Genomic DNA, 18,200 nt, shown 5'->3' on the forward strand with positions numbered 1-18,200 from the left:
TGTTGCATTTGTGTGTATGTCTAGTGTTTTCAAGAACTAAAGGAAATGTCATTAGCTGGCAGTGGACTATGGATTTGAATTTGTCTTCCTGCTGCACTTCAGAAAAATACTTTCAGAAACACTATATGCTGGTCTCACTCAACAAGGTATTCATCATCGTATGTCAAATGTTATTCTGAGAGTGTGTAGAACTTCCATGGTAACAAAAGGAAATTTCCTAAGTGTATATCTGTGTTAAAAAAATTTGCAACAAAGTGGTTCAATGAGATTAGAAGCAACAAAGTGTACAACAATGTGAATTTGAAAGAATATCATATGTATATGAGCTGGAAGTGAGAATTTTGTCTCAAAAATTGGTTGGTTTGGTTGGATTCTGTCACCAAATTAATTTATTGACATTCATAGGAACTGTTTATAGAAAGAACCTAACTTTAAAAAGGAGGAAAAAGCAGGGAAGGATATACCTTAAGGTAAATTTTGTAACCATGTGCGTCAGTAATATCCAGATAAACAGCTGGTGTCCATGCTGCTTTCCCAAATATATTATAGAATTAATAGTTGCACTTAAGTTGTTTTTTTTAAGATGTCAGGGATGGTATTTTCTCACTAAAGTGTCGTAACTGCACCCTTCCCTATCAAAGCACATGAGGTAGAGGAGGCTCATCTTGACAGGAATAAACAGTTTTTCACTTCCCCAGCTAAAGAATACAAGCTGCAGAAAACGGCAAGAAATTTCCCAGGCTGTTATTTTATTCTTGGTTTAACATACGCTTCACTAAGAGTCTTAACACAGTGAATAGAAATCTTTAGGAATTGGTTTAGTTGTGTTTCTTAGAGCTTTGCATTCTGTCTCAAACTCTGTCACAAGTTTCTCTCTTTTTTTTTTTTTTTTATTTTAACATTTCCCAGCATCTTGTACAAAAGCAAATCAAGTTTTAGCAATTTTCACAGTTAGTGTCTTTGCTTTCGTTTTAACTCACATTATTAAAAGTGTTTTGGCATAGACTGCTGCTTTTGTCACTGCTGCTCATCTTATGAGTTCTCTCAGAAGCTCTTTTTTTTTTTTTTTTTTTTTTAAATAAAAAATTAGTCAGTTGCTGGAAATAAGAAACTGCTCTGCCGAGCCAAGGATCACTGCAGTAGTCTTAATTTGACATAACCTGAGCAAGGTGGAAAGTATATTACTTTCATTCAGTCGGTAGCCATCTTAGTGAGTGTGAGCATGTCACAAATCTGTGAATGGTTTTGATTTATGATCTCTAATTTTCCTGCTTCTAATTTTTCTTGAAAGTGCTGTAGGTAGGACTCTCTTCGACCTGACTCATATTCAGGAAAAATAATCTCTTTAAAAATGGATCTTTAAGTGTGATGACAGAGCAAGAGGAATTTGTAAAAGCCTAGTGAAAACGTATATCTTGAATGTTGCTGTGCACAACATGCTTTATGTGTGTACCAGCCTTTTTGTACAAGAGCAATGTCTGCTGTTGCTTGTCCTCTTCAGTGTTTCATAAAATTTTCAGTTTATATGTTTTTTTTTTTTTTTTAAGGATTAGTTAATCACACTTCTGTGTTTCATGTATGTCCAAGAATTTCTGAGCTTGTGATTTGGTGAAAGAATTTTGATGCTTTGTCAAACTAAATTTGTAAAAAAATTTTTACCTTCTGTGTTTTTGCCTAGGTCCCCTCTTCCAAGCTTAACAGACTTATATCTGAAAGATCACTAGGGAATGTTGGCAGTCTCCTGTATACATTTTCACCAGACAAAATAAACTTTTTATGAGGAATGTGCTTTTAACTTTCCAGTTGAGGAAAGGGTAAAACTATGATTTGTTTAAAAAACAAAATAAATGAAATGAGAAATTGATTAACCTTCATGTCAGTTGATTAGGATAAAATCCAGATGTAGTTCTGCTATCTCGTCAGAAAGGTATGAAGCTGTGTTATTGGTTGCAAACATCTTTCATTAATTGTTTTAAAAGGTGCTGCATTTTATTAATTTATTTTGTTAGAAGTCAGATTGCTAATTAGGATGATGTTTGGCTTTCTGCGAAAAAAATTTCTATGGGAAAATGTACTAATCGTGTCATTTTTTATATCCAATGAAGAAGAAATGTTGTTACAATTGTGTCTTTTTTTAAAAATCAGAATTTTTCAGCAATTGCATACATCTGTACATATGCAACTGCTAGGCAAGGGTTTATTTCACTTTAGTAATGAACACATGTCTGATAAGTGGCATAGAGCAACAGCAGTCACGTAAAAGCATAAATTAATTTTAAGATCTGGACAGAGCTTCCCTAGAGAATTAACCTAAAAGCAATGATTTTGATTCATATACAGTTTTTGCCATTTTTATTGGAGCTTATCTGCAGGTAAAAGGTTTGGCCAGTTTTATGTCTGTCTTATTCTTGTAACCTCCAAAGCTAATAACAAAGTTTCTATAACTGCATTTGCTTTCTCCAATGACGCTCAGTTCTAAGTTAATTTTTTTAAAAATGCCAGTTTCCAAAGACATCTTTTTTAAATACTAAAATGATGTCTAGTATTGCATTAATTGCTCTATCATTAGAAATGGTTTTGTACTGAAGTATGAGTTTTTAAAACATTTCACAAATGTTTGTTTTCTTCAAATAGCCATGTATTTTGATGTCTGATCATTCAAAGTGTCAGGTCACTGGCTGGATTGTGTGCTTGGAATTCATAGGTTTCTTTTACTCTTTGCTGGAGATTCTGTATCTTTCAGTCATCAGAATGGGAGGAGATTGGAAATAAAAAGAACAGGGACATGCAGATTAATACCGTGAGTTGTAGATGACCCAGCTGCAGTGGAAGCAAAGAATTGCTCGGACTGCAATGACGGTGCTAATGTCCTCAATGAATGGGAAAAAAGTTCCATCTATGGATAATATGACTGAGTGAAGGACTAAAAATTTAAAAATGTATCACTCTATATACAATTGAAGCCTAAGTTGCACATACTGTTACAGCAGCCTGTGGAGTCATCCCAGAGGGGAGGCATCTTCATTGTCAGGTTTTTCTCCCCTTGCCCCACACCTCAGTCCTTTGAAATATGCCCAGCTTATATTGTTTGTGTTCCTCGGGTGGATCTTTAGGATGTAGCTAGACATGAGGTACTTCAGTTACATATTAGTTAGTGTCTTCATGGTTCTCAAGAAAATATATCCACTGACTAAACTAATACGACTTTTTCATATTATATGTGTTTTCTGTATATAGGTGGAATAGCTTTCTCTTTCATTAAAAAATAGTTAGCCCACTTTTTGATAAACTGCTTATAGATTGAAATTTATTTGCAAGTGCCAAAAAGTGATTGCAGGTTCTTATTTTTCCCTCAAAAGAATTATTTCATAAACATACTCTGAGATATTGTCTGCTTAGAAAGTGTACAGTGGGTGGCATTATGACCAGAGATCTGTTTAAGCTGTTGGCAACATTTCCTTTGTGCTGTACGCCCAGGTCTGTGGCTGGGCTTTGCCCCTGTGAGTCTTTCGACTCATTAATATAAAGCCCGCACTCACAAGTTCCCTGGAAGTAAAAATGGAGGAACAGAAAATGCCGCTTACCTCGAGAGTGTTTCATCTGCCTCTGTACCTGGGAATCACTCTCTTAGGATCCACCAAGAAGTGCCAGCCAACAGCTCTGCTGTTTGACTGGTGCCGGAAGCTGGCACAAGGAGAGGAGGAGGAGGAGGAGAGCTTCGCTTGGGTCAGGAGTGGAGGGACTAGAGCAGAGGAGGGGGCAAAGGTAAGCTGCAGGTGCTTGTAACTGGCCTTGAAGCTCTCATGCCGGAAGGCTTGGTAGATGTGGGGGCCTGGGCTAGTGGACATTCAAGCTCAGGTTTATTATAGGTAGGGAGTTGGTTTAAGTTTTCACGTAATTTAAAATACCAGGCATACCCGGTGCCTTCAGGTACCAGTTGGTAGATGCCGTTCTGTCCTTAAAGATGTTCGCTGTTTGGTGGCTGTTAATCTTACGAAAATCATCATTATACTTGTGTGGTACGGTCTGACAATTTAGTACTTTTAGATTTTTATTCAGTAAATATGGTGGTAATAGTGCCTTATGTACTTAGAGATGCATGTAGCATGAACAGTTTTGGGATGAAAAGGAACCATATGTTTTCAAATGATAAATTCTGCATTAAGTTGGGCCTTCTTGTTTGTAAAGAAAGAATTATTTGGAACCATGCAGTGTTTTATAGTCATGCCAAATATTAAACGCTTTTTGATATGCTGCATACTGAGCTAAGTCATTAAAGAGCCTTTATCACAGTTATTCTGGATAGAATGTGAGATACTAAATTTTTTTATCTGCTGTTTTCCTCAGCTGAAGAAAGATGTCTGCGCTTACATTAGTGAGTAGTATGCAGTAATAAGAGCAGATCAGGAAATCACAGAATTTGGTAGTGAAGCCACTATATCAGCATTATCTGCATTTTGGAGCCTTTGCTTCAAAATACATCTAATCCGCTTAACCAAACTTTCCCACTACCCATGCTCCAAAGCTGTTTCAAAGGCAGATAGTTGATTTGAATCCCTCTGTTCCCGCCAGGAGTTTGGAGCACATTTGCTGTGAACCTAGAGTATGGCCACTGCTCTGATTTCCTCGGAAGTGAATTTCGTTTGCCTGCCCCAAAGTCACCCTGCAGACTGAACAAACCCATGTCTGGGAAGGAACCGTGGGAAATTGCACTTTACTATTTCACTGTTGCTTTCAACCAGCATGTTAATGTGAACACAGCCAATGCTAGTATGACTTCTCCTGCATGAGATTTGTTGGTATGACAAAGGGTTATTTGGTGTGTTTAAAATAACTGAAGGACCTGAGATGCCAACATTGTTTCTCTTGATCATAGTACTAAGACTGAGAAAGAAGTTGGAGTTTGTAGGTTAGCTGCAGAAGGCATCCTCAGTTTTCCTCTCAGAGAAAATCTAGCCAACCAATGGAAAGAGTATTGTGTTTTCCAAAGGACTCTCTCACAGTCTTAGCAGTCTGAATGTATACATCATGAAGCATATAGCATGCTTATTTGAAGTCTCAAGCTGAGATTTTTGAGATGTGCCCTTGTCCAGTGTCTGTCCTCTCTTAATATGTTGATGTCACATGGCATTGAGGAAAACTTGGGATTTTATCTGCATGGCAAAAAAAATCAGTAAATGGACATGAACTTTGGTCAGGGAAAAATGTTTTACCTCAGAAATGTTTTATTTATTTATTTTATAAAATGTTAAAGGTGAAGGAAAAGGTTAATATTAGGATCCCTTTTATAATCCTGAGCACACGTGTACAGTTACCTTGTGTACTTTTACCCATATGTATTTGCACAGAGCTACTGTTCGAATTACACAGGCTGCCAGATGGCAAAGATGTTATCGTCCTATGGTATCAACATGTACCAAAAGTGACATAAGGTATACATCCTGCTCTAGAAGTCACCTCCAGGCATTTATTCTATAATCATATTATGGAGTTATCGGCTAGTGCTCTAGCGAGACAGTGTTTTACATCCACTTGCAGTGACTGATGGAGAAGGGAGGGTTAGGAAAAATCCATTAAAATGGTAGTAGTAGGTCAATGGTGAACAGGAGTTAGTCTGAAAAGTCAAAAATGGAACCAAACGTATAGTAGGTTGAAATGAATAAATGTTAGTGGCATAGCGTTAGAGACTAATTTTTGCCTTGAATGTATTTCACTTTTCCTTAGGTTTTTAACTTCATTTTCTTGTTCAGTATCTGGGGCTGTGTCGAGATCAGAAGGGAATGCAGATCATCCAGACTGTAAAAGGGCAGGGCCTCTCATCTCAGCCTTGCCTTACCTTCCTTGCAGATTTAACCGTAACTGTAATTCTAGAGTTGTCTGGGATTTTAGTACAGCGCTTTCTGGAGTGATGGGATGCTTCCAAATCTGTATAAAGGAGGCAGTTCACACCTGCCATTCCCGTAAGTGCTTAATTTCACATGACTAGATGAGTAGTCATCTTTGTCACCTGTCAAAATGAGTCTGTCTCAAACCATACCATATGCCATCTGTGGGCTTTATCTGCGTTATTAATTCAGGACGTTTGAGTGATACATCAGCCATTGAGATGAAGTCTGCATGGCGGCAGTGTCTTTGAATGCATAAGGTGTGCCAAGTGTACCACGAGTCGCAATAGTATTTCTTTGCTCTTTTGCTTTGATTTTTCATGTCAGCTTGGTGTTTATGTTCCTTAACCTCATTGAGGCTGATACCCTACAGATGGCTTCCTCAAACGTGCCCTGACACAGCACATACATACATATTACAGTAAAATTACTAATTCACTTTTCTTTTTTCCATATTGTTCTTTTTTTCCTCTGAGTGCACCAAACATGTTTGAGCGTTGTGCGTAAGCTCCAGTTTTGAATAAGCTGGAGTGTAAGCTGATTTGAAATGCGTTTAAAAAGGGAATAATATGCACACATTCTTCAATGGCAAATAAAAGGGCAGCATGATTTCAGGAATTAAGAGGCCTTTAGGGCATGTATTTGCTTTGTTTCTAGTATTATTTTTGTCATTTTCATAGACTGCTGCATTTGAAAGTGCCAATTAAAATCTGTTGATTTCACCAGAAAAAATGAAAACTGTGGCATACATTTAAATAAATGAATAGTTAAGCCCCTGACCTCTTATTACTGTGAGTTTTGTAGTGTTTTGTAGTCAGTGGACCATGCAACTTTCCCTTGCTGTAATTACATAGTTGTCTCTATGCAAATTGTGTTTGTCTTGCTAGCAGTAAAATTGAAAGAATTTTCAGATATTAAGGGGAGGAGGAGAGGGGCAGTTGCATCTGGGCTTCTAAGAAGGAAACAAAAAAAAGGCAGGGGGAGGGATACTTACCATTTCCTTTGGTATCATGTTAAATGCTTACTCATCCTATGGAGGCTGTGTGTACATCTTTGCTTCCTCTGTGTATTCCAGCTTTTTTTTTTTTAAATATTGAAATACTCTGTCTCCTGTTCTTCCTCTTATAGTGTTCTTTGTCTTTGGGGTTTCCAAATGTAGGACGTTTCCTCGAAATTATTCCTCACAACATAGTGTCATGGGAACTTTTTCAGTGGTGAACTCACCCCAGAGAGAATGTATATTTGGATATTATGGGATTAGGAAAGGAATTAATCTCTTCTGTGCTTTGAGATACGTTTTGTCACACCACTTTCTCTAATCTAGAGTTTTAAGAACTCGGGCTCAGCAGGTCCTAATGTCCATAAATGCTTGGTGACATGTTTGCTGTCAGCTGGTGGAATATGATTTGGCTTAACAAATGTCAAAATAAGAACCCATCTTACTCTTCTTGAAGGTTTTATGTTGTATTTGTGAATCTTGGGTGTTACTAAAAACCTTAATAATGTTACTGTATTGTGAACTTTGATGAACAATAAAGGTTTGCTTCCAGATGATGTAGAAGGGAATATTTGTGGTGCTGGGAATGAAGCTCCTGTTCTTTGTAACACTAGTAGAAAAAATGCTTTGAGAAACATAGAGAAAGATCTGCTTTTATTTATGCAAGATTCAGTTCTTCAAGACAGAATATTTTATGCATGCATCTAGTGCTCTGCCGTATTTAATAATCTGTGCATAAAAATTGGTGTTGCAAAGAGGGGTTAACATTAAGTCGCACATTGCTTGACCAGTTAAAGCTGTGCATGTTCACTGTACCTTAATTATGATTTGTTCATATGAATGTTTCTCTTGCTTGTTAGATATCACAGGAATGAAGAGTATTTAAATGCAGACAGATCCACTCTCAATCTTGTGTTGAGTGTCACGTTGTCTGTCGATTACTTACAGTACTGTCTCATCCCAGCAGACCTTTGGAGCTATGGCTTATTTCGTTGGTGGGTTACTAGCAGAGAATAAAAATCACCATTAATTGAGCGGTTTGTTCAAGGAATGGGTAGTACAGATATGGGAAACTGTGTTTTTACTAAATAAAGCACAGTTGCCATGCGCTTCAAGGTATTGGGGTAGAAGCTATTGTCAAATATATGGCTTGCATAACAAACTGTGCCATCTTCTTTTAATATTTCTGCCTTGGCTAAGAAACAAATAAGATCTCACTTTCCTAGTTATTTATATTATAAGAAGTAAAGTTCTTTCAACTACTCTTCATGCTGTTCCAAAAGCTTCTGTTTAGTTTAGATGCGTAAACCCCTTTTTTTCTTTGATAGATGAGTTGTCACATTCACTGTGCTTTGCAACACTATCTACATAATCTTCAGTAAGACTGCTTGCTTCATTAGGCTTTGGCATTTGTTTTAAAAAAAGTTTGCTTTTTTTTTTGAGGTGATTGTTCTTTAAAAAACAAGAAAAAGGAAATATAACATGTTCTAGAAAGTTTAATAAAGCTGCACATGATACTGGCTTTGGGCTTCTGTACCATTGTGAATTGAGGAAAAGACACAAAATCTCTTCTGCCCAGTCTTTGAATTCAGTTAGTTTAGTTATGTCAAATATGCAAGAATTGCTGAAGAACGTAAATTCTATGGTATCAATCTTGTCATTATGTTTTTGAATATTTTTATTCTCTTTTGCTATGAAATATAGGTCAGTGAATTGGATATCTACAAAACAAAGGAAGTGATAGCACTTGCCTAATGATTTAGGTTTTGATTAAAACCTTTCACTGTTTTCCTTCCACTGTAACACGCTAAAGCAGATGCTATTTTAGGTGTTGTATTTGCTCGTTTGAAATAGAGAAACAATAGGGAGGCTTCCTGGTACTGGATGAAACTAGCAATCCATTTCACTCATCCAGGTTTCTAAAGACAAAAAGGTAGTGTGACAGTCCTACTTGCCTATTGTAAGCGTGAGCTACTCTACACTTTAATTCATTTTCAAGGTTTTATTAGCATAAAATATGATTGAGACGGAGAGTTATTTAAAGTAACAGTGTGCTGTTGCAATAAATCACCTTTTTAGGGAACTTCCCAATATGTGTTTCTAATACATACTGCAAAGAGGAGTATTAATTTACTTTGGAAAAAAAACATTGCATTTCAGGAGTGCTTAATGATGAGAAATTAGAGAGCACCATGGAGAAAATGAAAAGGTGTGTATTTTCTTGAACATCAGAATTAATCGTTTCACAAGGAATTAGCATTAGCTACTTGGTTGGATGGCTTTAAGTCATTAAGCTATCACTCTAGCCATTAATTAAACATACATTTTACCTTTAAGTGATTCTGTTTATTGAAACTGGACAAACAACACTCTGAAGCTCCACAAAATCACTTTAGGATTGATGTAATGATGGCTGCAGCAGCAACAGTAACAGGTTTCATCTTTGAAAGCACTGAACCGTTCACTGCGTGTTGTGAACCACACAGCTGCCATTGGTTCACATGGGAACTGAAGGTGTACAATACCTTGAGGAAATCAGTGCGGTGCTATTAATGCTGAATGTGTTATTGAATCACCTGTGTTTGGGTGACACTTGCAGAGACTCAGTTGTATTTGGGCTCATGGCTCCATACAGACTTGAGTAATAAGCAGTCAGTATCTACCCAACGTACATGCTGATGGTTTACATTTTACCCAATGTAAAGTCAGTCCTACTTTTATATTTGAAGCAGGCTGTGATAGGGATACCAATTTTCTTATCACGAATTATTTTGGAAACCCAGGTTAGAATACCTGTACTGGGAATTACTGTTTTTATCACATAAATGCAAAAAATGGTACTCTGCAGAGGCTCTTTCTATTCTTGGGGATACCACGTCTATGCAGGTTGAGCCATATCTTGGTGAGAAACATATGTCCTTGTTAACTGAATAGGAGAGTTCTTGATATTTCTGTGTTTAAAAGTAAAAATCAGGTAGCTAGTATTTGATGCCGGGTGTTCCTTGTTTGTGCACTGACTCATGGGAAGAGATGCAACAAACCACAGCTGAAGCTTTGAACTGTGAAATACAGTAATGTATTGTATTATTATCTGAATGTCACTTCTTTGCAAGAACTCCTCTTAGCCTGTCCTCATTTTTAATAAAAGAAGATCTGGCAAGTTTTTGAAGGCATGTAGATGGTTTTTGTTTGGCTTGGTTTAGTTTTTAAGAGATTAGGCTTAATATGTAGCCACAAGGGAGAAAAAATTGCTTAGCTAGCTAGGTTTGTCTGGTTTATGAGGTTGGATCCCACACCTTGGAGAACAGCTGGGAGCAGATACGGCTGAGCATATGGCTCTGATGGCCTGTTCTCCTATCAGCAAATCATGGCTTGCAGTCTGGTTTACATCCACTTCTAAGGGTGGCCTGAGCTAATACCAGTTTTTTGTTTGGTAATGTAGAAGGCATTTTTCCCATATGACAGAACAGATTTTTGCTCTCCATCTGGCAGCCCAAAGATTTGATTTTAAGGTTCAAATTACATTGGTCAGAATTGTGTGGGCTTCTAACTGCTGCAGAATGATAGGGTAAAGACCTGGCCATAAGTCATGTCATATTACATGGGATATGGGTTGCTGCTAAGCTTGTCCATCATACGGCTTCGTTACATCTCCCCTGCTTCATATACAGATGAGGGGGAGGCATTACCTTCCAACCAGTGTCCTTGGGGAGGTGTGTGATTATACGCCCTACATGTTCTTTGTTTTTCACAGCACCATTACTCATGGGGGGTGGGAAGCCGGGGGAAGGTTCCCTGTTCATTAGTTTTAACAAAACTGTTACGGGCTTTCCAGGCTCGATCATACTGTATCATCGTTGCCATGCCTGCATCACTAGATCACATCTGTTCCTGAACTGCACTGCAGCAGAGGAATTTATAAAATGGACCACAGCCACTTGATTTTTGTCCAGACCGTGCTGGTGGTGGCACCACTGGGCTTCTGAAAGACAACAGTCAGCGGACACTCCTCGTGACATATCCCAAACTAACATCTGCCACAAGGGGAAGAAGTTTTGAGGGAATGCCATTTTGTCATGTTTCCATATGGATGAGCATTTCTTTGGGCTTCGCTGTTGGCAGTGGACAAAATCCTTTTGCTAGGAAGCAAGTTACTCAGATCATCGTGGCTCAAACACAAGGCAGAATTCAAATACTGGATTTTTGCCTGCTTTAGAGTAGGGGAAAGAATCTCTGTCTGAATAGCTTGCTGGTACCGACATAAAGATGCACAGATATTGATGTTTATTGTCTTTGTGATTCTCTATGGTTGCGCCTGGTGTCATTACAAACAGAAGGATTGATTTTTCTGGTTAGGTGGTTAAAACTGTGTATTGTAATTGCTGGGATAAAATATACTGACTAGATAAAAATCTTTCTGGCAGTGTGCCTTGTGTTCTAATGTACTCCAGCTGCTAAGAACTGGAAAAAATTATTTCCTATGTGATCAGTATCCTAAAGGATATTTTGCATATATATTGTTAGATTCCAAATGTAGATGACTTTTATTTTTTGTAAAGTCATCTTAAAACAAATTGTGCTACTCTTTGACCTTTTCATTCCTACATGAAATGTCATTTTTGTGTAGTGCTTCCCTTTGTTCATGTAGTCATTATTAGATTCCAGGAGACTGGGGGAAAAGGTAATCAGCTGTTTCAGTCTTGATTAAAGACAGAAGTTTTCTTTCACAGTCATATAATTTCAAAAATTTGTTCCTTTATTATTTCCAGATGGAAATAAAATTCTATATTGCATTTTTTTCTTCTGAAATATGTAATTATATCTAGCAATGCAAAGCACTTTGTAAAATATATATTTATAAAAAACAGGAAACAGATGTTAAGCTTAGAATGTTGAGACACTGTAAAGTACAATTATGCATTTGCCCATGATGTCCTTCAAGTTCTCTCTGGGATATTAACTAATAGTTTTATTAAGTGATGAAATCTAGTATTCTGTGTGCAATCTGTAGTGTGGGAAAATCTGTCAGCATTAACTAAGTATGACTGTTCAGTACATAGCGGTAATTTAATCAAATCTATGTGGTAAAGTAGTTCAGTGTGCATTTAGGTGTAGGGAGGATTAAAGGTAAGACTGGAACAATCTTACCTTAAAGTTCTGGGTTGGACTGTGGTATTTATAGCTGACCACTTACGAAGTTTGGAAGATTTTTTGATCCAGATGTTTGCAGTAATGATACAAAACTTTTGTTTAGTTCATTATTCTGTTTCCTTCTGAACTGCTTACTCTGAGTTTCTGGTTCTAAAAGGTAAATTAAAAAACAGTAGTGGTACTTAGAAAACAAATGACACGGATACAGTGAGTTGTCAGGTATTTCCGTCTTGTGTGTGTTTGGTTTGTGTTAATTTGTATTCTAATAAATTCACCAAGTTAATAATTATGATCCTGAAGTTCTTGATGAGAAATCAGTTTGTCGTTGGGTCCTTTTATTCAGGTCTATGTCTGAAAATACAGGAATATACTCAATTGGACTTTATTACTTAAAACGCATGTAGCATATTGTGTGTAGCTTTAGAAAGTCAGCAAAGAAAACACTTCACAGTAGAAAGAGTTGTTTGCAACCTCCTCTTCTCTAGAAAGAGCTTTGAGTGTCCGGAACGTACCTGAGACCTGTGACCACAGTAACTAGTATTAGGGTTTCCAGGTACGTAGTGTGTGCTGTACATGCATTTCTGATACATACAACAAGCAATTTACCTTGTAAAGAATGCATATTCTTTGATATTGAGGGACTGATGTGCCTCTTTCTAAAACAAAATTACCAATAATGTTTTTGAGCTTACTTTCACGGCTCTTACTGCAAACATGGACCTGTAGTGACAGTTGAAAAGTTCAGTTAATTAATACCAGGCATTTTGTGTCCTATTAGTACAGAGCCAAGGGAAATGACTTTAAGTGACAGCAATTGTGTTCTTAATCCTAAAAGATATCGACAACAGTGATTGCAGAAGCCATATGATTTCTTTTTTTTAAATGGGGGATAACTAGAAGAAGCAGTTCTGACTAGAGTCTTGTTTAACTATGGCTGCTGAACACTGTTGGTTTAGTTCCTCTTACAGGAAACATAGTTAAAAGTTCTGTCTTGGTCATGTCCCACTGAAGGAGATCAAATGTGAGACCAGCAGGATTCTGCACATTACCGTAAGATAAGCAACTAGTGAGTTTGGGGTTGGTTTTGAGATCCTCTAGACAGGAAAACACTTTCTAGATTTTAGAATTTGGGTTTCACTTTCCATACTTTGCAGCAAAATTTCCATTTTTTAAGGCAAAGAAGAGAGGAAGACACATGAAACCAACATTTTCACATAACTGGAGAATTTCCTGACTTGTGACTTTAAAAAAACAACTTTGTGGTAAAACAAGGTAGTTTCTCATTCTTTACTATGTATAGTGTCTTTAACACAGGTAAATATGAGGTAGTTATGCCTTTTTTTTTTTTTTTTTTTTTTTAGTTCCTGCTGGCTTGCAATGTGTGACTAGTTTTGTAAGCTATTTAAAAGTAGCTACTGTCTTGGAAAGAATCAATCCCTATTTTAAGATTAAAAAGCAACTCTAAAACTATAAGTGTTTAGTATGAATGCAAAGGGGAAAGAACAAAATGTTAACTTCTTAAATGTGATAACGCTTCTGGTTTTTTGGGACAGAAATCTGGGGGGTTTTCCTATCAAATGCTTCTAAGCCTTACAAAAGCTGGACTAAAATAACACTTTTGTAGCTAGAAATTCTAATAAATGGTTTATTACCTTCAAAAAGAATTCACAAAGCGATCACATACTGAAGAGGCTGTTATTCAGAAGATGCCAAATTTGAGAGGAGTGAGAAGGAATGAATTTTTTTTTTCTATGTTGTAGGGCTAGTTTTGTGTAAGAACTTGGCAGATTCAGAAACATGTTATGAAATTTGACTTTTATTAGTTTCTTGTATCATAAATCTGTTTTTGAAGATTGAATGATGTGCTTTGAATGAAGAGATAAGTGGAATAATAGACTTGTGTTACATAGCTTAGGTTTCAGCCCTCTTGCCATTTCTTGTATTTTAGAAACATATTTTATTACTGATAAGCAAAAAAATCACAGGTGTCTACTAGGATGCTTCATATAAGCTATGTTTACAGTGTTTCTAAAGCTTAAAAGAGAAGGAAAGTTTTTCTCATTTTGTTACTTTATTTTACAGAAGTCATTCTACGCCATTTCAACTTGAAAACATATTCTAGCTGAACATCTAAAATTATTAAGGGCCTAGGCAAATGCTTCCATTTGAAATGGACACATAACATTTGTGTGGATGCCTGGTGGCCTTTACTTTAGTCTTTTATTCATGAAGCCAGCTACCTCCAGCTTCCACTGAGAGCCAGGTTCAATGTACACAGGCTTTCTGTGCATGAAACTATGCCCTCCATTATCAGTATAGTTATTACTGCAATGTTTAGTTTACATACCTGAGATAGAGTAGATATTCCAATGAATAATATAACCACTTCTCTTAGGAACTTTCAAACCTGCTTTCAAAAGTGATTTGAGAGCGTTCAGGTTTTGTACACATATGTTTGTCAGATGAAAGGTGTGTGTTGATAGAGCGTTTTTTCTTCTTGCTCTAAAAATCAGTGCTTTTAAAAGGCGGGTACCTGAAAGTTAAAAGGCACAAGTGTGTTTACCTTCTCTTTGAACAATCTAGGCCAACCCTGTAGAAATACCGAGAGAAAATCTAGATGCGTGACTAATATTGCTGATTAATGATCTGGAAAGAATTTGTAAATAGTTGCAACTTAACAACTAAATCTGGCAGCAGTATGTGTTGTCAGACGGGATGTCTATGCTGTCAAAGAAAACAGGAGAAACGGTCTGAGTGAGCCAGCCTGGAGCGTGCAGAAGGCACGTGGCAGAAGAGCAGGCAGTGCAGCGCTCGGTCCCAGGCCATGTCCTGTATGCTCACTGCGCAGGGAGAAAGGGAAAACCTGAAGTGAAAACCTGGCTGTGTGTGTAATATGGTTCTTTGTCCAAATTCACTTATTTTTTTGCAGGGTAAAGATTAACAGGCCTTATTGTACCATATTGCACCCAATCTAGATGCTGTTTTGTCTCAACTTTTAAAAATACTTAAACTTTTTTGCTAGACTGTATGTCCTTAATTGCGTAAATAATAAAATGAAAGAAATGTGACCAGCATATTCTATTCTCTCATGTCCCATCACCCTGGCAAGCCTCAGTCAGGGTTTGGTTTGGCTTTGATTTGAGGGTTTGTTTGCAGTTTCGCTATTACCTTTACTTTGTTGTCTTCTGACCTTTTGTATTTGTACAAAATGTATAACATCCTCTGTCTCTTTTCAAGCTGTTGCTCTGCTTTTAGCTGCCCTCTGATTAATTCTATCCATTTTATAGCCAAACACTTTTAATTCCTGGAGTCTTATCTCTGAAATAGCACAGGTAACGTATTTCAGACCAGTGTTGGAGCAGGTTTGCAAATGGCCAGCTTTAAGGGTACTCCAGTTAGAGACATTCTCATATTGGTATCTGAGAACTTACTTGACTCTGACAAGATAGCATCTAACCCTTGCCATCTTCTGAATTTGAAAACAACCACTGTCGGAGAGCACCAACTTTCACAATACCTTACCTCTCAAATTTTCTCTTAATTGAACAACCAATACTATGTGGGGAATGTCATCCCTATCTCAAAGGAAATGCAATCCGATAGCTTTCTTACTTTCTTTAAACACAAAATTGCTTCCACTTTCACCTGTCCCTACTGTTTGAAACTGAGCCACTGCAACTCAGTATTGTTTGGGTTTCAGAAGTATTACTACTGATACTTATCCTGTATATTAATTTAAGAGAGTTTTGTGTATTGTTTTCATAATGCTTTAAAGCTTTTTTCTTTTTTTTTTCTTTTTTTTTTTTTAATAACTCTTAGGAAATGGCAAAGATTCTCAATCATCCAAGAGTATATGCTTTTCTGCACATACCGGTCCAGTCAGCCTCTGACAGTGTGCTCATGGACATGAAAAGAGAATACTGCGTGGCAGACTTCAAACAAGTAGTGGATTTCCTTAAAGAAAAGTAAGTCTACTAATATTTGAGAAAATAACAGTATTGGGTTTTTTGCAATGTCAAAAACATGTGGCTGAAAACACATTTACTTGCAACTTCATCATTAAGATGATGAGCTTCTTTAAGCTTTCAAAGTCTTTGAGTTTTCAGTAAGCCCCTTGATGTGGTTAGCCCCTTTGCTTGAACTTTTATAAGCATCTTAAATCTCTGCATGACATGCTTTTAATTTGTCGATATATTCCTAATCTTTTTCAAATAATACATTCTTAATTTTTTTTGTGCTTAAACTACTATATATAGACTGCTTGAAGTTAAAGTTGTTGAAGTCTTCTTTAATGTGGCTTTTGAGCATTGTATACTTTGTGTACTGGAGATGATCCAGCTCCAGCAAATATGAATGGGTTGGTTTGTTGTTGGGATTATTTTTTTTATAAGAAGTATTTAATGTACTATAGCTGATGTACATTTCCATTCATATAGGAATACTCTAATCTTACTGGTGATTTCTAGGATAATTTCAAAATTATTTCCCTTAACAACAGAGCTAATAGTGAGAAATAAGAGTGTATCATCATGTGTTTACTTATGCTGACCTGAAGATGAAAGTTACATTTACCTGCAAAGCTTTTGTAACTACAAGTAATAATTTAATATCCAAAGTCATCTTTTCTTAGCTTTTAAAGTTTAATAGTGACATATTTTGATGGATATTTCTGCACTGATTGTCCTAAAAATAAGCGTCTGCAGAATTATTTATGTCAGCTGTTTGTCTACTTTCTCTCTTTATCTGCTTTTTTGTTGTTTGTGTTTTAATGAATTAAGCCTGGTGGAGTTGTGTCTTTGACTCTTAATTTGCATTAAAATATGTGTACATAAAAGAATCAAATTTTCATAAACATTTTCATAATTAATTTTTCATGAACATTGAAAAATCCAGCAGTCTAGCTATGTAAAACATGTCATGCAAGAGCTGCGTGGGAATTATGATATGTAAGAAAGAAAAGCAAACTGCGACACAACAGAATCTGTTTTGCAAACTGTACGTGTAGTTTATAGAACATTCCTATGCATTTGGGATGACTGATGGAATGGAGCTGCTTGTCTTCGTACAGGTTGATTGGGCATTAATTTTCCACCCTAAGCAATGCACGTGAATTCTTGGCACTTAATTTTCATGTGCCTATGGGTCAGTGTTAGTTTTTAATTAACAGATATATTGTATTCCCACATATCTTATGTGAGAACTGTGTCAGTTTATGTCTTAGTTGACTTGGACTGATTCATTATTCTCTTCAGTAGTTTTAGCATTGGCCGCTATTATCATAACAGCAGCTGGATTTTTGATAACCTAGTATAGCTGGCACGTGTTGGGGCATATGGGAATTTATTAAATCATTCAGCTCTTGCACACAGAAAAGAGTGAATTACTTAATATCCAAATTTAAAACAGCTGGTCATTGAATATACAGTAATCTATTACATACATCTTTTTCTGCAGGCTTTTTTGTAGTGAATTTAACAAGGAAGAAATAATTGGTTTGATGTCTTAATTTTAAATAATAATAAACTTTCTTTATCCTGCTTATTAAGAAACTACTGAATTATCTAGTAGTTCCTGTTAGAAAACAGTCTCCAAATATTAAGATGGAAAATTCTTTGAACTGTATGGCAGCAGGATGAGGAAGCTATGCAAGGCAGAGAAAATGTTTTGGATATTTGAACATGTGTGCATCTGTAAAACTAATTTCTTTTTTTCTTTTGCACTTAAGAGCATAGCGTCTTCATTTGTAGTCTCTCCTCTGATGGCAGTGGCCAGCTATTACATTCCCATATAGATATTCCCATAAAGATCTCAGCACAAAGTTTGCCAGGACCTTAACATTGCTGCAGTCAACTCCAGACCCTAGAGCCAGAATAGCTAAAATTAAATGTTTGAACTACTTTAATAGCCAAAAGAGATTATTTCCATCTTGCATTTATCAAAAAGGAAAAATAAAACAAAAGTAGAACCCCTTATATCTCCTTTCTCTGTTCCTAGGGCCATAAAGGCATCTAGAAGCTTCCTACACAAAATATACAGGGTCTTATCAGTAAATGGCGCCTTTGTCTCTAAGATGTGACATCTGCTCTGATAGTATCTACACCTAAAACTCTATTAAACCGATAATTGTATAGGCTGACCTGCTGAAGAATAAAGCCACACATTGAGGA

General features: G+C 36.6%; 1 protein-coding gene across 6 annotated transcripts in view; it reads left to right on the plus strand.

Moving 5' to 3' along the window:
- CDKAL1 (CDK5 regulatory subunit associated protein 1 like 1) overlaps window positions 1-18,200 on the plus strand; it is a 450,261-nt gene that overhangs the window by 267,682 nt on the left and 164,379 nt on the right. For all 6 annotated transcript variants that reach the window (XM_054814405.1, XM_054814404.1, XM_054814406.1 and 3 more), the window contains one exon: window positions 15,853-15,998. In XM_054814405.1, the coding sequence (XP_054670380.1) occupies window positions 15,853-15,998 (146 nt within the window). The remainder of the gene's footprint in view (window positions 1-15,852; window positions 15,999-18,200) is intronic.

Source organism: Grus americana, chromosome 2 (genome assembly GCF_028858705.1).
Source record: "Grus americana isolate bGruAme1 chromosome 2, bGruAme1.mat, whole genome shotgun sequence".
NCBI classification, from domain to species: domain Eukaryota; kingdom Metazoa; phylum Chordata; class Aves; order Gruiformes; family Gruidae; genus Grus; species Grus americana.